The following is a 15718-nucleotide window of genomic DNA, read 5'->3' as shown; positions in this document are numbered from 1 at the left end:
GCAGTTAAACGTGATTTTAAACCTTACAATAATAGATCGTTACCCCCAAAAAGTACAATTTTACTTTCTAAAATTATAAGTTTTTATTATTATTTAAAATTTTCAGTATCGATTATTGCAATTAATCTATAACTTTTCCATCTCCACTAGGCTAAATGTTTCTGTCGCGAGTTCTACTTCAGTATCAGATAAATCGACCCCACTTTAGGGAGAAAAAAATGTTTTCTTTATTCTAAATCGAATTAAAAATTCAAAGCACAAATATCAGCTGTTTAAACTTATTTTATAGGCTGCACATATCGAGATTTCTCAAGCCTGAAGTCAATTATCCATTTTATTTACGCATCGGGGGGGAATTACAAGATAATTAAATGAATTTCACGGCTACTCAGCCAAAATGCGTGTATACAAAATACCATGATCAAAGTCAAATCTGTTCAGGTTCACGTGCCCATCATGTAGGTTACGCTCCACAAAAAGATGATTTGGCCTCTCTATGATATTGTTTAAAATCCCATTTAAAACGAGATCGGATCTTTTATGAAGCGAGTCTTTGAGGCTGCGCGTGTGTTAGACTTGGATTTTCTCTTGGTCTTTTACCAACAGCAAGTCAAAACCAGACAGGCTCAGCCAAAAGCTGGCTTTGAAAGCAGAGCTTATTTAGAAGAATTTCATTTGATTAAAATAGCATCTATTTCTGTTTATTTCAAATTATTATTGAGCATGCATTGCTTTTAATAGATTGGACACAAAATAATGCAAATGCAAAAGAATAAATAAAACAATTCTTTTAAAAAAATTAATCGAAATAAAGAAAACCAGATATTCCTATTAAATTATCATGGTTTTTTTTTTTTTTTTTTTTATCAATTGCGAATGTATTTTCACGAAAAATGCATGCGTAAAAGCGCCTTCATAATTTCACCTCTTTGTATAAAAATGTCACAAACGTTTTGCTTGCTTAAGAAATCCATATTTTATTCACAATGCATTTCCACCTTGGATTAATTTCAATACAAGATTGGGAAGTTTTTTGTTTGTTTGTTTTTTTTTTTTTTGTCAAAATGAGGTAAGTAAACCCCAAAAATAATGAGTAAAATGACAACATTCAAATACATCTGCAACAGACAGGGCCATCGCTTTTATACCAGCAACAAGACCAAAGTTGACCTTCATTCGTGCACGTTGCAACACGAAGGGGACCTACAGATTTGGGGATCACAACAGGTATTTTACAAGCTCAAAATGATTTAAATACACTAGCAATGATTTATAACTGGGATATACAATCATTGGGAACACTTTACAATATTTTATTATACACACACATTTTGTTATATTTTAAAGTAACAGTTCTTTTGCACCAAGTGCATGCAAAAAATAAAATAAAGTTGTTGTTTTTTTGTTTTGTTTTTTGTAGTTGTTTTTTTTTTTCGTCGCCAACTGACTAAGATGTATTAAGAACAGGCCTGGAATACACACCTTGGTAGTAAGAGGCCTCTAAAGCCGAAGGGTCCATGCTGGCTCTCCCTGCCATGGGCAAACTGGAAGACATGCCTGAGCCATAAGAGGAATATTGCAACGCTTGTTCGTACGCTTTCAATTCCAGTTTATGCTGTTGCTCTGAAGAGGACATTAAATTATTGATGGAAAACGGGTGGTTGAAGGAGTAATGGGGGTCTCCTTTGAGGTGCAGCTGGGGTTCGTGGGCCATTGAGTGCAGCGAGGACAGGGATGTGGACACGGGGTGCACCTGTGGGCCAGTGCTCTTCAGTTCAGAGCCGGCGGTGCTGGCGCTCCTGTGGTCCAAACTGGGAGGACTGGACGATTGGTTCGAGGAGGTTATGGAGCTCGAGTCCATGTGGCCAGGTTTGCTGCTGGTGCTGTCGCTGGCCGGCGAGCCCGAGCCGCTCGACTGCTCTCGCTTTCCATCTGACCTCTTTCCGTCCGTCAACTTTTTTTCGCATTTAAAGCGCTTCTGTCTTCGCAGGTAACAGCCATTCTCAAACATATTCCCAGAATCGGGGTGCAGAGCCCAATAGGAGCCCTTTCCCGGTTTGTCGGGCGACCGGGACACTTTGACGAAGCAGTCGTTGAAAGACAACGAGTGCCTGATGGAGTTCTGCCACCTCTGCTGGTTCTGACGGTAGTAGGGGAACAGGTCCATTATCCACTGGTAAATCTCACTTAAGGTAAGCATTTTGCTGGGAGCCTGCTGGATGGCCATTGTGATGAGGGAGATGTAAGAGTAGGGCGGCTTGGCGTGCGGGTAACTTCTCCTGAAAGTCTTGTTGTCTCTGGCCCGGTTCAGGTTGGGCTGCGCGTATGTCATGGAGCTCATGGTGGGGCTCATGCCGGAGTACGGGTTCAGAGCGTTCATGGAGCTGTGCTGAGCCGTCATGGCGTTCAGGTTAGACGGGCTGAGCGCGGTGCCCATGCTCGCCACGCCGCTGCTCATCCCGTTCATGGCTCCGGTGGCACCCGGAGGCATCCCGGCCATTGTGCCCGGGCTCAGTCCCGCACTCAACCCTGGGTTCGCGTAGGACATGTTGAAACAACTGGAAGTCATATTCCCACTGGTGGACATGCCCATGTAACTGTTCATGTTATTCATGGAGCTCAGCCCAGCGTTCATGCTGCTGTTCGTCATGGGAGAATAGACCTGAAATAAATAAATCGTGGCATTTAGTACAATAAAATATTATTAATCACCACTATTATTATAGAATATAATTTCACATCTCATCTCCTATACTCTCTGAGACAATAACGTAATTTCCCCTATTTAAAAAAATAATAATTCGTAATTTAAATAGCAGCCTAAGCCAACAGTATAAACCGAGTTAACCAAAATATAAAAAAAAACACATTTATACAACAAAAAAATAATATATATATTTAAAAATGAGAGAACATTAAAAATAAAAATATATATGTTAAAATTTTTATTATTCTCCTCTTAAAAAAATAACGAAATATTAAATGTGCAATTGCTGTTGCGCGTGACGTATTTTTTCCACAGCACAAATATAGACTGTTTTATAGAATTTAACTTACTTAATACAGCAAATTTGCTCAAATTAAACGAGACAAAATAGCAGGCTATCTTGTAAATTTGTGTAATATATATATATAATCGATAATAAATTTAATAAAAAATAGTTTAGTCAGCTACTAATTTTAAATCGTTTATATTTATTCGATAGACAATTGTTATTTACTAAACTCTTCCAATATCAGACTATTGTGACCCACTTGCAATGGCATCGCTACTGCCACCAAGTGGGTTGATCAATGGCTGATATTTTCTCAGCTTCAGATCACAGTTCAGTGGAATATATATTTACATTTATTTTGCAGTTTTTTTAAAAGTGATTTGCGCCTCGGTTTCATTCGGTTGCCAAATTATTTACGAGCATGCAGCATTAAACTTTCTGGCTATTCCAGAAGCTCTGAGTGGAAGTAGTCGTCTCTCACCTCTTGTGCATTTTTGTAGTAGCTGCTCCAGTCTGGAGTTTCGTGTCCTTCCATTTTCACTGCGCCCAACATTATGGAGGAAATCCGCAGCTCGTGCACATGCAGTTCGCAGACTCACAGTGTGTGCGTGTGTGTGTGCGCGCGCGCGTCCTGGCACCGCGCAGTCACTGGTGGGATGTTGTGCGCGGCTTTAGGTAAAGTGAGGAAATGTTGGGACTGAACTGGAGATCTTCCCCTGCCTGTTACGTAGGACACGGTACAGCCCACTTTCTATGTCTCATTTGCCTGGATCTCTCTCCTTCTTCCAGGAACACTGCTGTTTTTAAACAGGAATGGCCCGTGTGTTTTATTTCACAATACTATTCACAGGAAAAAGTAAAAAAAAAAAAAAAAAAAAAAAATTCAACACGAATAAACACATAATGTTGCATAATATTACATATACAAAGTCTCTTAACATTTTTGATTATTTTTATTTGTTTTTATTATTATTTTGCAAAATAACAGAAGTATTGTATAATAACTTTAATTGATAACAACGTATATTAGGGTACAACGGTGCTTAAGGCCCACCTTAAGAAAAAATGTGATATTTACTGCGCCTAAAATGTATAATTTAGGAAAAATATATACGTTGTATTGGACATTAATGGAGCAACAGATTTTGTGTGAGTTGTTTATTTTGTTTAAAAATCTTATAAATGTATGAGGTGGCATGAGGGGTAAAAGGCACACGGTATTGATAAAAATACTTCAGGTAAAATAATGTTTTTTAAAATAAGGTGTAAGTTAATACTTGTTCTAAACAATAACTTTAGCAAAGTTTGTACTATTTTTCTGCTTATTTTGAAAAAAAAAAATATTTTTTTGTTTAATAAATGTACTGTCATTAAAATATGTTAATATAAAAAATATATTTTAAAATACAGAAACAATTTTTTTTAAATAAGTAAAGATTCTGGAAGTATTAAAGGAGATCCGATAATAATTGAGATTACAGTAGTAACACAAAATGATATTTTATTATATGATAGCCTATGATTAATATCATGTTTTTAAATATGATTGTTTCATTCTAAACATGGTGATTATCTCTAATATGGACACCCAACATAATATATGATATTTACCATCTGAATCTAATCATATCATGTCAAGAAATGGAAAAGCCAATTATTATGTTAATTACTGTGCCTTTAGTCCCAACAGCAGGGGTGCTTTTTACCCCAAATACCATACTTTTACACATTCTTTCGTTATTTAAAATGTGTTGTTTTAATTTTCTTAAACAAAACTGAAAATCATAAAGAAGACATATGTCTGAAAATATATGCATTAATTTGATTGCACTGCTGCGCGCGATCGTGTTAACGAACAGACACATACACACGTGCATCTTGAAAAGCGAATGTTTTAAAAAATGCTTCGCCACGTTTTTGTGCCATCTAGTGTTTTAGATGAAAATAATATCAAAGGCACCTTTCACCACTGGATGCCTTTAGCCCCGTTGTACCATAATGTAATATAGTAATATTTTATATTTGCTTAATTTTCATAACATGAAAGGCCCATCCTTCATTAATATGCCTATAGGAAATGTTATATAATGCTAACGTGTTCATACAAAAAATATATACGAATCATAAAATTTCTTACTGGGCTTATTTGTTCAGTACGTAAATAACGATCTGTTAAGCATTATTTAATGTAGTAATATTGATTAATGTTTTTCTTGAAAGTATTCATGCTTGTTTCAATGATTTTAAATGATTTTTACTTCATAAAATTATTGTAAAATGTTAACAAAATATTGCTGTTTGATGTATATTTAAATATCATAATGCATGAAAATGTATGTATTCTACAAAATTTAACCAGGCCTGTTTAAATAATTTAATAGAAAACCTAGACATTTAATATTTTAAAATGTATAATACAGATACAGATTTAAGTAATGCATTTCAATGTATTTTTGTTAAAAATTGTTTCCAAACCTGAACAAGCTTCACAGAATAGCAGATGAAATATTATTAATTTTGTAATAACTTTGGAGGCTGTTTATTTTGGTAGCGAGTCCTGCATTTAGGAAGGACCTGGAAACCCCAGCATCTCCCTCCTCTTATTGCTCAGATAAACAAGAGATCAGATTTCCCACTGTACACCTGCTAATGAGCGAATGACAGCGCTGATCATCCACTTACAGCGGATTATCTCCAGTCATCTCTCACACCATTAGAGCACAGATCGATTCCTCACAGGACGGAATGAAATGGCCCTTGAAGCAAAGAACATTAGACCATGTCAAAGCCCCCATGAGAGACATATACAGAGAGGGAGGGAGGGATAGAGAGTACCATCATTGCCTTGTCAGTAGTAGATTAAATGCATGATTTATAAAATACATTTTAAACTGGCTGTTATGTATGTATTTATTTATTTAGCTCCGATGTATAGTTTCTTCAGATCAATAGGTTACAAATATAGTTTTAGAAAATAAAAGCAGGTCTACGTTTTAGAATGTAAAACCTTTTTTATTCTAATCGAAACTTTCATTTATGTGCATTTAATGTGTTAATGTATTTAGGCGATTTCTCTCTCTCTCTCTCTCTCTCTGTTCTAAGATTACGTGTGAATGGAAGGGAATGTTTCCACTAAAGCTCACAATGATTCCTATTTAATTATTATTATTATTTATTTATTTATTTATTTATTTATTTATTATTATTATTTGGCAAATCTGAACAATTGAGTGCAAAATACAGAATGCTATATGCGTAAATAAAAATGCATACAGGGCAAATAACAGTTATTAACAACAACATGATGTAGCTCTTGAATATTTCCATGTGAAGATTTTCTCTGACTGGCACGCGCACGGCCACGGCTGGTTGCTAGGAGACGCTGTTTGGCGTTTCACTGTTTGAGTTTCTGAGGTAAAAACCTGGAGTTATCTTTCAGCCGATACAATTTAATTTGAAGTAAATTTCAAGGCGGGAATACATTCATGAAAAGGTAAGATGCTTTTAAAGAATACTTTTAAATGTTTTTAGATTTGTTGCGTCACAGCATGATAAAAAGCAACTTTTGAGATAGAAAGCTAGCTGGCTAACTACTGTAACTTATATTAGCGTTTATAGCTTTGAAAAAAAGTTACAGTTTATACATTTTTACAAATTTATGTCTTTAAAAGTAGCACACACGTGTAAAGATAATGTTTAATTATTATTTAAGACTCGTGAGAATATAGAATAGCACAACATTACAAAATTCAGTAGACAGAACTGAATTCGTAATATATAACTTATATTCTACTATATACTGTTTATATAATATTTTACAGATATGGGTCTTTACACAAATGTGGAAGCAAAAATGTTCAGAAATGAGGCAAAAGGTGTTTTTTGTCCCCAAAATTAACCATAACTGTTTTTTAAAAAAAGAAGGTACACTGATTTACTTCTGTTTTTATTTCCTTTTCATTTCCAGGATTTCCAATATATGAAGTGCCCATATAAATCCAATCAGAACAGAAGCAGACTTCTTTCTTACCTTGCCAGGTGAGCCCTGTCATCACAGATTTCCCCCGCATCCTGACAAAACCCAGCTGTGTTGGGTCTCAAATAGACTTTCACTTTCCTCTCCTCTGCAATCTGCCCCCTAAATCCATGTCTCAACAAAGACCTACAGAATGAGCTGGGGTCAGAGCACAAGCCCAAACATTTCCTCCACAGACAAATCAGGGAACACAATGGCTCTTCCAAAACTTAAAGCCAGGCATGGGATTGTCAGAAAGCCCGTCATAGCCTCTCTCGCAGGGACCACCAAAGCAGTATCCTTGTCCCAAAGGCCGCAACCTCCTGCTAAGCCCAGATCAGAGAGGCCTTTATCAGCAGGTGGATCTTACAAACCTTGCACACTTGCTCAGCAGGTTTCAGGTGAGGAGACGAAAAACTTCAGCAATCGACAGCCGGATTCGGGCAGCTGTAATGACAATGAGGTGTCAGGCTCTGTGAATTCAGCACAGAATGGGCATAAAAGAGCGCAGAGAGGAAAGAGTGAAACATTCCGGGAGCCTCATAAACATCAAACTCTCTCCAAACACAGCAGCTCCCAGAGTCACACCAGCAGCGCTGGCTCAAGCAACATCCCAAGTGTCAAATCCACCTCTGAGCTGCTAAATGAAGCCAGACTTATTGCTGGACCTGAGCTGCCAGATGAGGTTGACCAGCAGAGGTCGCCAAATGAGACCTTAGCAGACACGTTAGTGAAGGGAAGCGGGCACATAGAGGAGGATAGTGGTGCTGTTGTACATTCTATGGAAAGAGAAGCTGGACACAGTTGCAGCTCTGATAATAAGGTTAGCATTTTATTTTATATAAATTAGTACACATGAAAAGAGAAGTTGGACACAGCTGCATCTCTGATGATGAGCTTAACGTTAGCTGTTTATTTATTTTATATGTATTAGTTTAATAGCATTTTTTAAATTTTATTTAGATTTAATTTTAAATAAAGCTGGAGCTCTTATAATTAGGTTAGCTGTCTATTATATATTATTTTATTTAATGTCTTATTTTATTTTATTAGTTTAATAGTTTATTATTTTATTTTATATATTTTATGTATTTTTGTTTTATATATAAAGAGGAGGACACAGCTGCAACTCTGATTAGGTTAGCTGTTTATTCTTTTATTTTTTTTAAGGTTAGCATTTTATTTTATTAGTAGTTTAGTAGTTTATTATTTATTTTATATATTTTAATTTTATATGGAAAGAGAAGTTACATAGCTGCAGTTCTGATAATGTTAGCTTTATTTATTTATTTTTTATTATTTAAATGTATAAAATAATGACATCTCCAAACAAATTCACTAATATGAGCTATTATTATTAATATTTAAAACCTAACAAACGTTGTTGAACTTGATGCAGTACATACAATATCATCCTTAAAAAAAGCTGCTTGGTTTGATATTTTGTATCTAATGCAGTGGCATTTAATTTAGGCTCAAGTGTCCAAATACTTCTTAGGACCACTGCATGTGCAACATCAATGTAATGAGATATACTGTGCAATATTACACAAACTGCTTTGGGATGGCGCTAACATACACAGCATAAATCTTACATCTAAAGTGCTACAATAAATCCTAACAAGAGAAAGATAACATATTTCTAAGGGGAGCTGTCAGTTTCAGAAACCACAGAGGCAACAAGGGAGCAACACATTTGGGGTTTTTTTTCAAGCCGTGGTGAGCTTGTGGCTATGATATTCTGTAATTAGTCTCATTGCAGTGAGGAAATCTCTAGCATAGTAGTTAGTACATTTTGATGGGTAAAGTCATAGGCTTGGAATGAAAACTTCTCTAAGGAGTATTTATAAACTCATGCTTATTTTTATTCAGGGGCCAACTCAAAGAGACACTTCAGTACCAAAAGAGAAATGTTCCCCAAGACCAATGTGCCATCCACCTGTGTCATCTGGTGTCTACAAGATGGCTGAGTCAGTTTTACAGAAGGATTCTGATGTTGGCTCTGATGGTGGAGGACTCCAGGATCTCTTATCCCAGGTAAACAATAACAGTTATTTGATTATACAACTAATAAAAGTTGAAAGCTGTGCAATCAAATAACTTTTAAATGTTAGTTAGTTTGAGCAATAGCGTGAGTGGTGCTGAATGTATTAGATTGGATACATGTTCCTACAATCTATGTATATTATTTGTATATATAATGTATTTTTTTTTATATTTTTGGTGACCAATGAAGATATAATAATGGCCCGTGGATGTAGCTTGACTCCAGTTCAGAGACCAGAAAGGACATCCCATCAGACCAAAACCATTCAAGGCCTTTCACTACTGGCAACCTGGACACCTAAAAAAGAGTATAAAATATTTAGTAATATACAGTGGCCCCAAAAAAGTATTTGGACATAAATAGTATGCATTTAATTGCATTAGATAGGAAAATATCAAAGCAAGTTTCACCAGGGCCCAAGTGGAGCAGGATTTTTTTTCGGAATGGTTTTGTTTTTGATCAATGACATTTAATAAACTGGTGTTTTGGTGATTTTTAGTGGATGTATGAAGTCAGTTTACACAGCCATTCCACAAATGTAGTTCATCACATTATGAACATATTCCACTAATGTTTTACAACCATTAAATGTCCAAATACTTTTTTGTTTTATTGCACATTGTTTTAAAACATACAGACTTCTCGTTGTGAAAATGATGTTATTCCTTATGAAAAAGAAGCATACTTTTAAAAAGAGTACTTATTACAGAAATAATATACTTTAAAAGAATATACTTTGGACCAACTGCATATCAGGTATTAAAAAATATTTGTAATTACACATTTGTAGTGATGAAGTTGCAATTTAGTACACTTATACTGTATATTAATATATTTAATATATTAACTTAATATATTTAATGTTATATTGATTAATACATTACCATTAAAATGAATCAAGTACTTACCGTGAGCTTTCATATGTTAGTCCACACAGCAAACTACATCGTCCTCATCCTTTAAGCATGACAACAGTTTATTAAAGCACACTTCTTTTTCAGAAATGTATCTTTTTGTTGAACTAGATGTGGATTTGATAAATTGCATCTAATTAAGTGAGTCATCAATGTTCATATGCTTTTTAGGCTGTTGTATACTTTATGACACTAAGGTTTACTAATCTGTGTTGATATATTGGCATGTTCCACTTGCTATCAGCATGTCAATCTCTCAATGCATTGTTATTGGAAGGGCGCAGAGGGTGGTCTTGAACGCAAATGATCATCTAGTTTCACACTACTTGAGAAGAGTGTCCAAAGCTGTCATCAGCCCTATTTAGGGAGCAGTAACACAGCGAGTAATTGCCCGTCACTTACTCCACTCATCTGTGCTGCGGGTCTGTCTGGAGCCAGCGCACCCACGCATCCCTCCTCCCGACCTCTCCAGCACTCACCTGAGAGCTGATAACGCAAGATTTACTACCTGCACGGCTGGACCTGCGCCACTCCCTCACTCTAGAAAAAGAGCCTTTTAATTACTAGCTTTTTCCAGTCACAAGGGTCATTGAAAGGTTCCTGTTGGACGCGGTTGAGAGGGTTTATATGAGTGCCGCCTGCCTACAGGGCAGATGGATGGCGGGGCAGGTTGAAGGTTCCTCCTTACGGTTCAGGAATGTTTCTTTTCAGTGCAGGCAAGGCCAGTGACTTTGGTGTGACCTTCCAGGTCTTTCGATGAGGCTTAACCGTGCCAGAGTAAAGTGATAAATCTAGCCTGTCACAGGCCAGAGTGAACAAAATGTACGCAATAAATTGGCACTGTCAGTGGAGCTGTGGGGACGTGGGTGGCGGAGGGCCTCTCCTGCCTGTCTGCAGTTTGAGGAACACAAAGGGCCGACTCACAAAGTCAGTTCTGAGGTTGTTTCTCCTGCTGTCTACAGTTCAAACAGTGGTGTGAAGTTATGGCAGAGACGATCTGTGCAAACAGACTGACTCATCTTTTTATGGCAAGAACATAGGGCCTATATCACATTGAGTTGGCACCCAAAATGGTTTACGTTTAAGGTCCAAGAAGTGTTCCTGTGAGCCCTGATACAGATTGAATGCTAAAAGTATTTCTGTAATGAGAATGTATTTATTTATATTGGGTCACGAAACATAATTTCAGGCCGTTGAACTTGAAACCATTAATTACACTGTGACTAGTGAGCAAGCAAGCATCATTTGGTACATACAGTGGTGTTCTTAAGTCTGAGACCACTTATGGAAATGCTTTTATTTTGCATTTGTCATTTTGCTTAGGAAGAGGCCATAAATTATTGTTTTTCTGTCTTGCTTTCTTCAGACCACGTTTTCCTAAAGCATTTTTTTAACACATAACAGGTCCCCCCTCCCACTCATTGTTTGTTCTATCTGCAGTGCAGAAGGGTATAAAACCATCCACCATTTGTGTACCACTCCTGCTAGTCAAGTCGTGCCTGTTGAGTTACAACTTGCTTCTAGAATCTGCCACACTCAAAACCTGATCACTGCAACAGCACAGTTTAACCAGCAGAGGACAGCACTTGGATATATATCTCATCCTGACATGCAAAGGTATAATCTACAGCCGTATTTCTTTTAGAATGCTTCTCTTTAAAACTCATTCATTATGAATTCAGTTTACCATTTAGGTTCTAACTCTTCCTCTTAAAGCACCGTACCTGTTCGAGTCACGCTTAAGATGTATTTCCAGGCAAAATATGACATTTCAAGATCCAATGACGTGCCATTAATGTTTTGTTACTCATTGTAGGCTGCTGTGTGAAGGTGTTTCTGTTGATTCTGCTGGGGTTTCAGCAAAGACAGACTGCATTTCCCACATGCCTAAACAAACGTCAGATACTTTGGAGAACTGGCAGAGAATAGCAGAGTATTACGTGGAGAGACCAAGGATTATGATGTGTGGACGTGCTGTAAGAAAGATCTATTATTTTATGACTCACCATCAGTGGCTTTTATCAAAGTGACTAATGCATAACATTGACAACTAGATGTGATAAATTAAAACCAAGGCTCCGGTTTTAAGGAAGTATAGGCAAAACTGTTTTGCTCGACAGAGGTAGTGATTTATAATAGCATAATTATGCTATTTAGTGCATTATCAAATATGCAATAAAGGTTTAGCTAAAACTGACTTTTTAAGTCTTTTACCTTTTTTCAATAGATTATATGTAAAACACTTATGTTCATTCAAACATAGTAGAGCTTAATAAAGTCAAATTATACCCAGTTTTCCCTCACTGTACTTGTAATATTATGTCACTAGATGGCATTAGACACACATTATTTTCCCAATATAATTAACAGATGAATTAAAGATTTACACATTTCTTAATGTTCAAGCTCCTGGTTTATTATTATTAGACTTTTGCATAAGCCCACTGAACATCATTAGAATTCTTTTATTAACAGCTCTTTTCAACATCCAATTATTGTAATTCTTTATTTCTCATAGGCAACATTGTGTCCCAGTGAGCTCAGAATGTTCTGGAGCCCAGCACCTCCCAAATTCATATGCGCCCCCTGTGTTATGAAAGACACACTTTTCCCCAAATACCAGGTATAGAGGCACCATTAACAGACTTGTGCTTCCATCTCAGTGTGCTGGGACTTTTAACAGCACCTTTTTGCTGCAGAAATCACTGCATGCCTCCTCCCATCAGCTTCCTGCATTTATGCTGTAGACTTCTGCATTCAGAGAAGATCCCAGAGTAGCTATGTGTCTCTACACTAACAATGATACATCCTTTCTCTCTGTTATTGTCTTGATTTGAATGCAATTTTCTTGTAAGCGAATAATTAAAGAGAAATGGGGTGAAGCACTTGAGGATAATCTTGTCTAGAGTTTAAATTAAAAATGAGCACTTGACTTGCATATAAATGCCTGCAATTCACATAATTTATAACTATTAATGTAATCTCAAGGATATTTCCTTTGAGCTTGCTCATGCTGGGAATATTAAATTCTTCATGTTACCTTCTGATCAGGAAAATAACTGAAGTGAAATCTTGTTCCAGTGTTATACACTTTTATGCTGTAAAGTCACTGCTCTAGCTTAAATTTTTATTAATTTTTGTATCCTCAGATAACCCAAGCAGACCTGTGCAAAGAGAATCTGTTGGATGATCTGCACAATGTGGAGGAGTCAGTTAGCCATGTGATGGACACAGAGCAGGTTACTTCTGAGGTTTGTTTATTTAATTAACATAGCCTAAAGAGGAAGTTTTGGAAAACAAATTTGGAAAAGTTGATCACTTAAAAAAAAAAAAAAAAAAAAAAAAAAATGTTTTTTAAAAAAATGTATTATAATGTTTCCAAATATTTATACACCAGCATTCAAAAGCTTGTGGTCAGTATAAATTTTTAATACTTTATTTAGTGAGGATGCATTAAATTGATCAAAAGAAACAGGAAAGGAAATTTATTTGACTTTCAATTTCAAATACGTGCTGTTCTTTTTCTATTCTTTTTCCATTTCTTTTTTTTAATTAAGCATATTGTCATAATCAGAGATGTTTCTTGAACTGCAAATCAGCATATTAGAATGCTTTCTGAAGGATAATGTGACACAGAAGACTGAAGTAATGATCACAGGAATAAATTACGTTTTAAATATATTAAAAGTTATTTTAATAATAATATTTCCCTGTGTTATTTTTACTGTGTTTTGATCAAATAAATGCAGCCTTGGAGAGCATAAGAGAATTCCTTCGAAAAAATGTAAAAATCAATTCCAAACTTTTTTAACAATAGTAAATACTATTTAATATGTGATAAATATTCCACATAGTCTCTACATGCATAAAATTTAGGCTATACATGCATAGTTTTTATACAATAGTTAGAAAACTGTTTAAATTAGGTTTTGAAGCAGTATAGAATGTCACAATGCAGAACTTCTCATATTTGTCTCCATACATATAAGAAAGAAATAATTGTTATTTTGCATTCATGTCACTAACTCGTTTTCTGAATAACACTGTGTTGGACATTCTCTAAAAACTTGGCCTTGTCCCCAGGAAAATGTCTCGCCTATTAAGTGTAAGTCTGTGGCAGACTTCAGAACAACAGCCTCACCGACTCCCTCTGGGTTCATCTCAGCAGAACAGGTTGGAAGTCTATTCTAGTTTTGATGTTGTTTAATATTTGATGAATTCCTAGTACTTTTTTTATTAGTTAACCTTGTCTCTTCTTATATAAAGCTAGACTCTCAGTAAGATAACAACTGTAGTCCTTTCTGTGTTTGGGAGTTTAGATACCAATGCCTTAAAGTTTTCACCTTTTGAAATCTTTCCTACACCTCTGCAAATTTCAGTTTCTACTACTAACAGATCTTTTTTCTCATTTTTATTCTGTGAAGCCTATATGTTATATAAAGTAATTAAAACAATTCAGTGTTTTTAACGTAACACTTGGATGCAAGTTGTTCTGCTGCATTGTAGGACAAATGAGTGCAACCAGACTTTCACCTCTTTTAATATCCTGTCTCCCCTCTGGGTTTTAGGCAAGACGGCCATGCTCTGCCCCGCAATTAACCCAAGATCTTGAGCCCCATTTTCGGCTGCAGTCCGACTTCACCAGCCTTTCCCTGGAGCTGGAGCATGTGCGGTGGCAGCGGCAACAGAACTCAATCTGTGCAGCTCTGGCCAAAGAATCCCCATCCAATGCCAAACAGACAAAGCCTCAGGAGGTTCACACAGAGCCCAACTCATCAGAGCAGCCCTGCCAGGTCCCAAACCACAGGCGGAACAAAGGCAAAGAGAAGGCAAGGGTGTCCCATTTCAAACGCAGGGCCAAGAAAAGAGGAAAAACACTGGACTCTGTCAAGATGGCCTATGTTTGGAAAAAACTGGGAGAGCCATCACGGACACTAACAAGGTTTTTTCTAAGATTTTAGAATTACAAAACAACACCAAAACATGAAATTCAATGTAAACCAAGGATATAAAAAGACTTTTACAGCAATTTATGATGCAGTACATCTTGTATTAGGGTGTATCTCATAAATATTCTAAAAGTAATATTTCTGTCCAATTAGTATTCTAAAAGGAACTATTTTGAACATCATTCTTTCAACTTTTTAAGTCTGTTGTGATGTTTGCATTTATAATGTGTTTATCTTTACTATTATCCTCTAAAGAGTGAGTCTCTGTGTCAGTTACCATGGGAGTCTAAAACCTCCAGAGGGCAATTTTCACCCCTCCTCTTCCCCAGTCTGCCCATTCTCCTGGATTTTGAGACCTTTGCCACAGATCATGGTGGGATACCTGACAGGACACCCCCTCGAGAGTGGGTCAGAGACATATGGGACGCCTGGTTTGACGAGGTCTTCCCCCCTCTGGAAAATCTCCAGAGTGCAGGCTCTTTTCCTTGTGGTCTGGAGGAGAACCAGCTTCCACAGGATGAGATCCAGGATCTGGACAAAGTGGTTTTGGATGAAAGTCTCAATACAGTTGATTTGGAGCATGAAGTGGCCAAACTGACCCAAAATATGACTGAAAGTGGAAACCACAGTGCCTTCGACTGTTGTCGTCGTGGAGCACTTTACATAAAACTTGGTTATCTCAACCAGGCCCTTAAAGATCTCAGTGCTGTAAGCCTTATTTTCTTGTCTTTTATTAGTGATGCATGCTAAAGTAAGCATAATTAATACTGTTGCTCATGAGATTTATTTTTTTCAGT

The 15718-nt window shown here is 36.5% G+C and overlaps 2 protein-coding genes across 6 annotated transcripts in view; one reads left to right on the top strand and one right to left on the bottom strand.

The window, feature by feature from the left end:
* Positions 1–957: 957 nt before the first annotated feature.
* LOC109070650 (forkhead box protein A1) lies at positions 958–3745 on the bottom strand. Its single transcript, XM_042743242.1, has 2 exons — positions 3478–3745; positions 958–2662 (listed from the first exon to the last, which is right to left on the bottom strand). Exons 1-2 carry the CDS (start codon positions 3547–3549, stop codon positions 1448–1450), a joined length of 1287 nt encoding a protein of 428 aa, XP_042599176.1. The 5' UTR covers positions 3550–3745; the 3' UTR covers positions 958–1447.
* Positions 3746–6103: 2358 nt separating this feature from the next.
* ttc6 (tetratricopeptide repeat domain 6) overlaps positions 6104–15718 on the top strand; it is a 29319-nt gene continuing 19704 nt past the window's right edge. Inside the window, exons 1-12 of one of the 5 annotated variants that reach the window (XM_042743236.1) lie at positions 6104–6489; positions 6964–7034; positions 7157–7834; positions 8884–9048; positions 9235–9365; positions 11413–11589; positions 11789–11948; positions 12491–12595; positions 13122–13223; positions 14056–14145; positions 14541–14915; positions 15177–15629. In XM_042743236.1, the coding sequence (XP_042599170.1) occupies positions 7166–7834; positions 8884–9048; positions 9235–9365; positions 11413–11589; positions 11789–11948; positions 12491–12595; positions 13122–13223; positions 14056–14145; positions 14541–14915; positions 15177–15629 (2427 nt within the window). In that variant the 5' untranslated portion in view covers positions 6104–6489; positions 6964–7034; positions 7157–7165. Of the gene's footprint in view, positions 6872–6963; positions 7835–8883; positions 9049–9234; positions 9366–11412; positions 11590–11788; positions 11949–12490; positions 12596–13121; positions 13224–14055; positions 14146–14540; positions 14916–15176; positions 15630–15718 lie in introns of all 5 variants that reach the window. The other 4 variants (XM_042743235.1, XM_042743234.1, XM_042743237.1 and 1 more) reach the window with 4 other exon arrangements.

This window comes from Cyprinus carpio, chromosome B17, assembly GCF_018340385.1.
Source record: "Cyprinus carpio isolate SPL01 chromosome B17, ASM1834038v1, whole genome shotgun sequence".
In the NCBI taxonomy this organism is placed as follows: Eukaryota; Metazoa; Chordata; class Actinopteri; order Cypriniformes; family Cyprinidae; genus Cyprinus; species Cyprinus carpio.
This window is presented reverse-complemented; position numbering and strand designations above follow the sequence as displayed.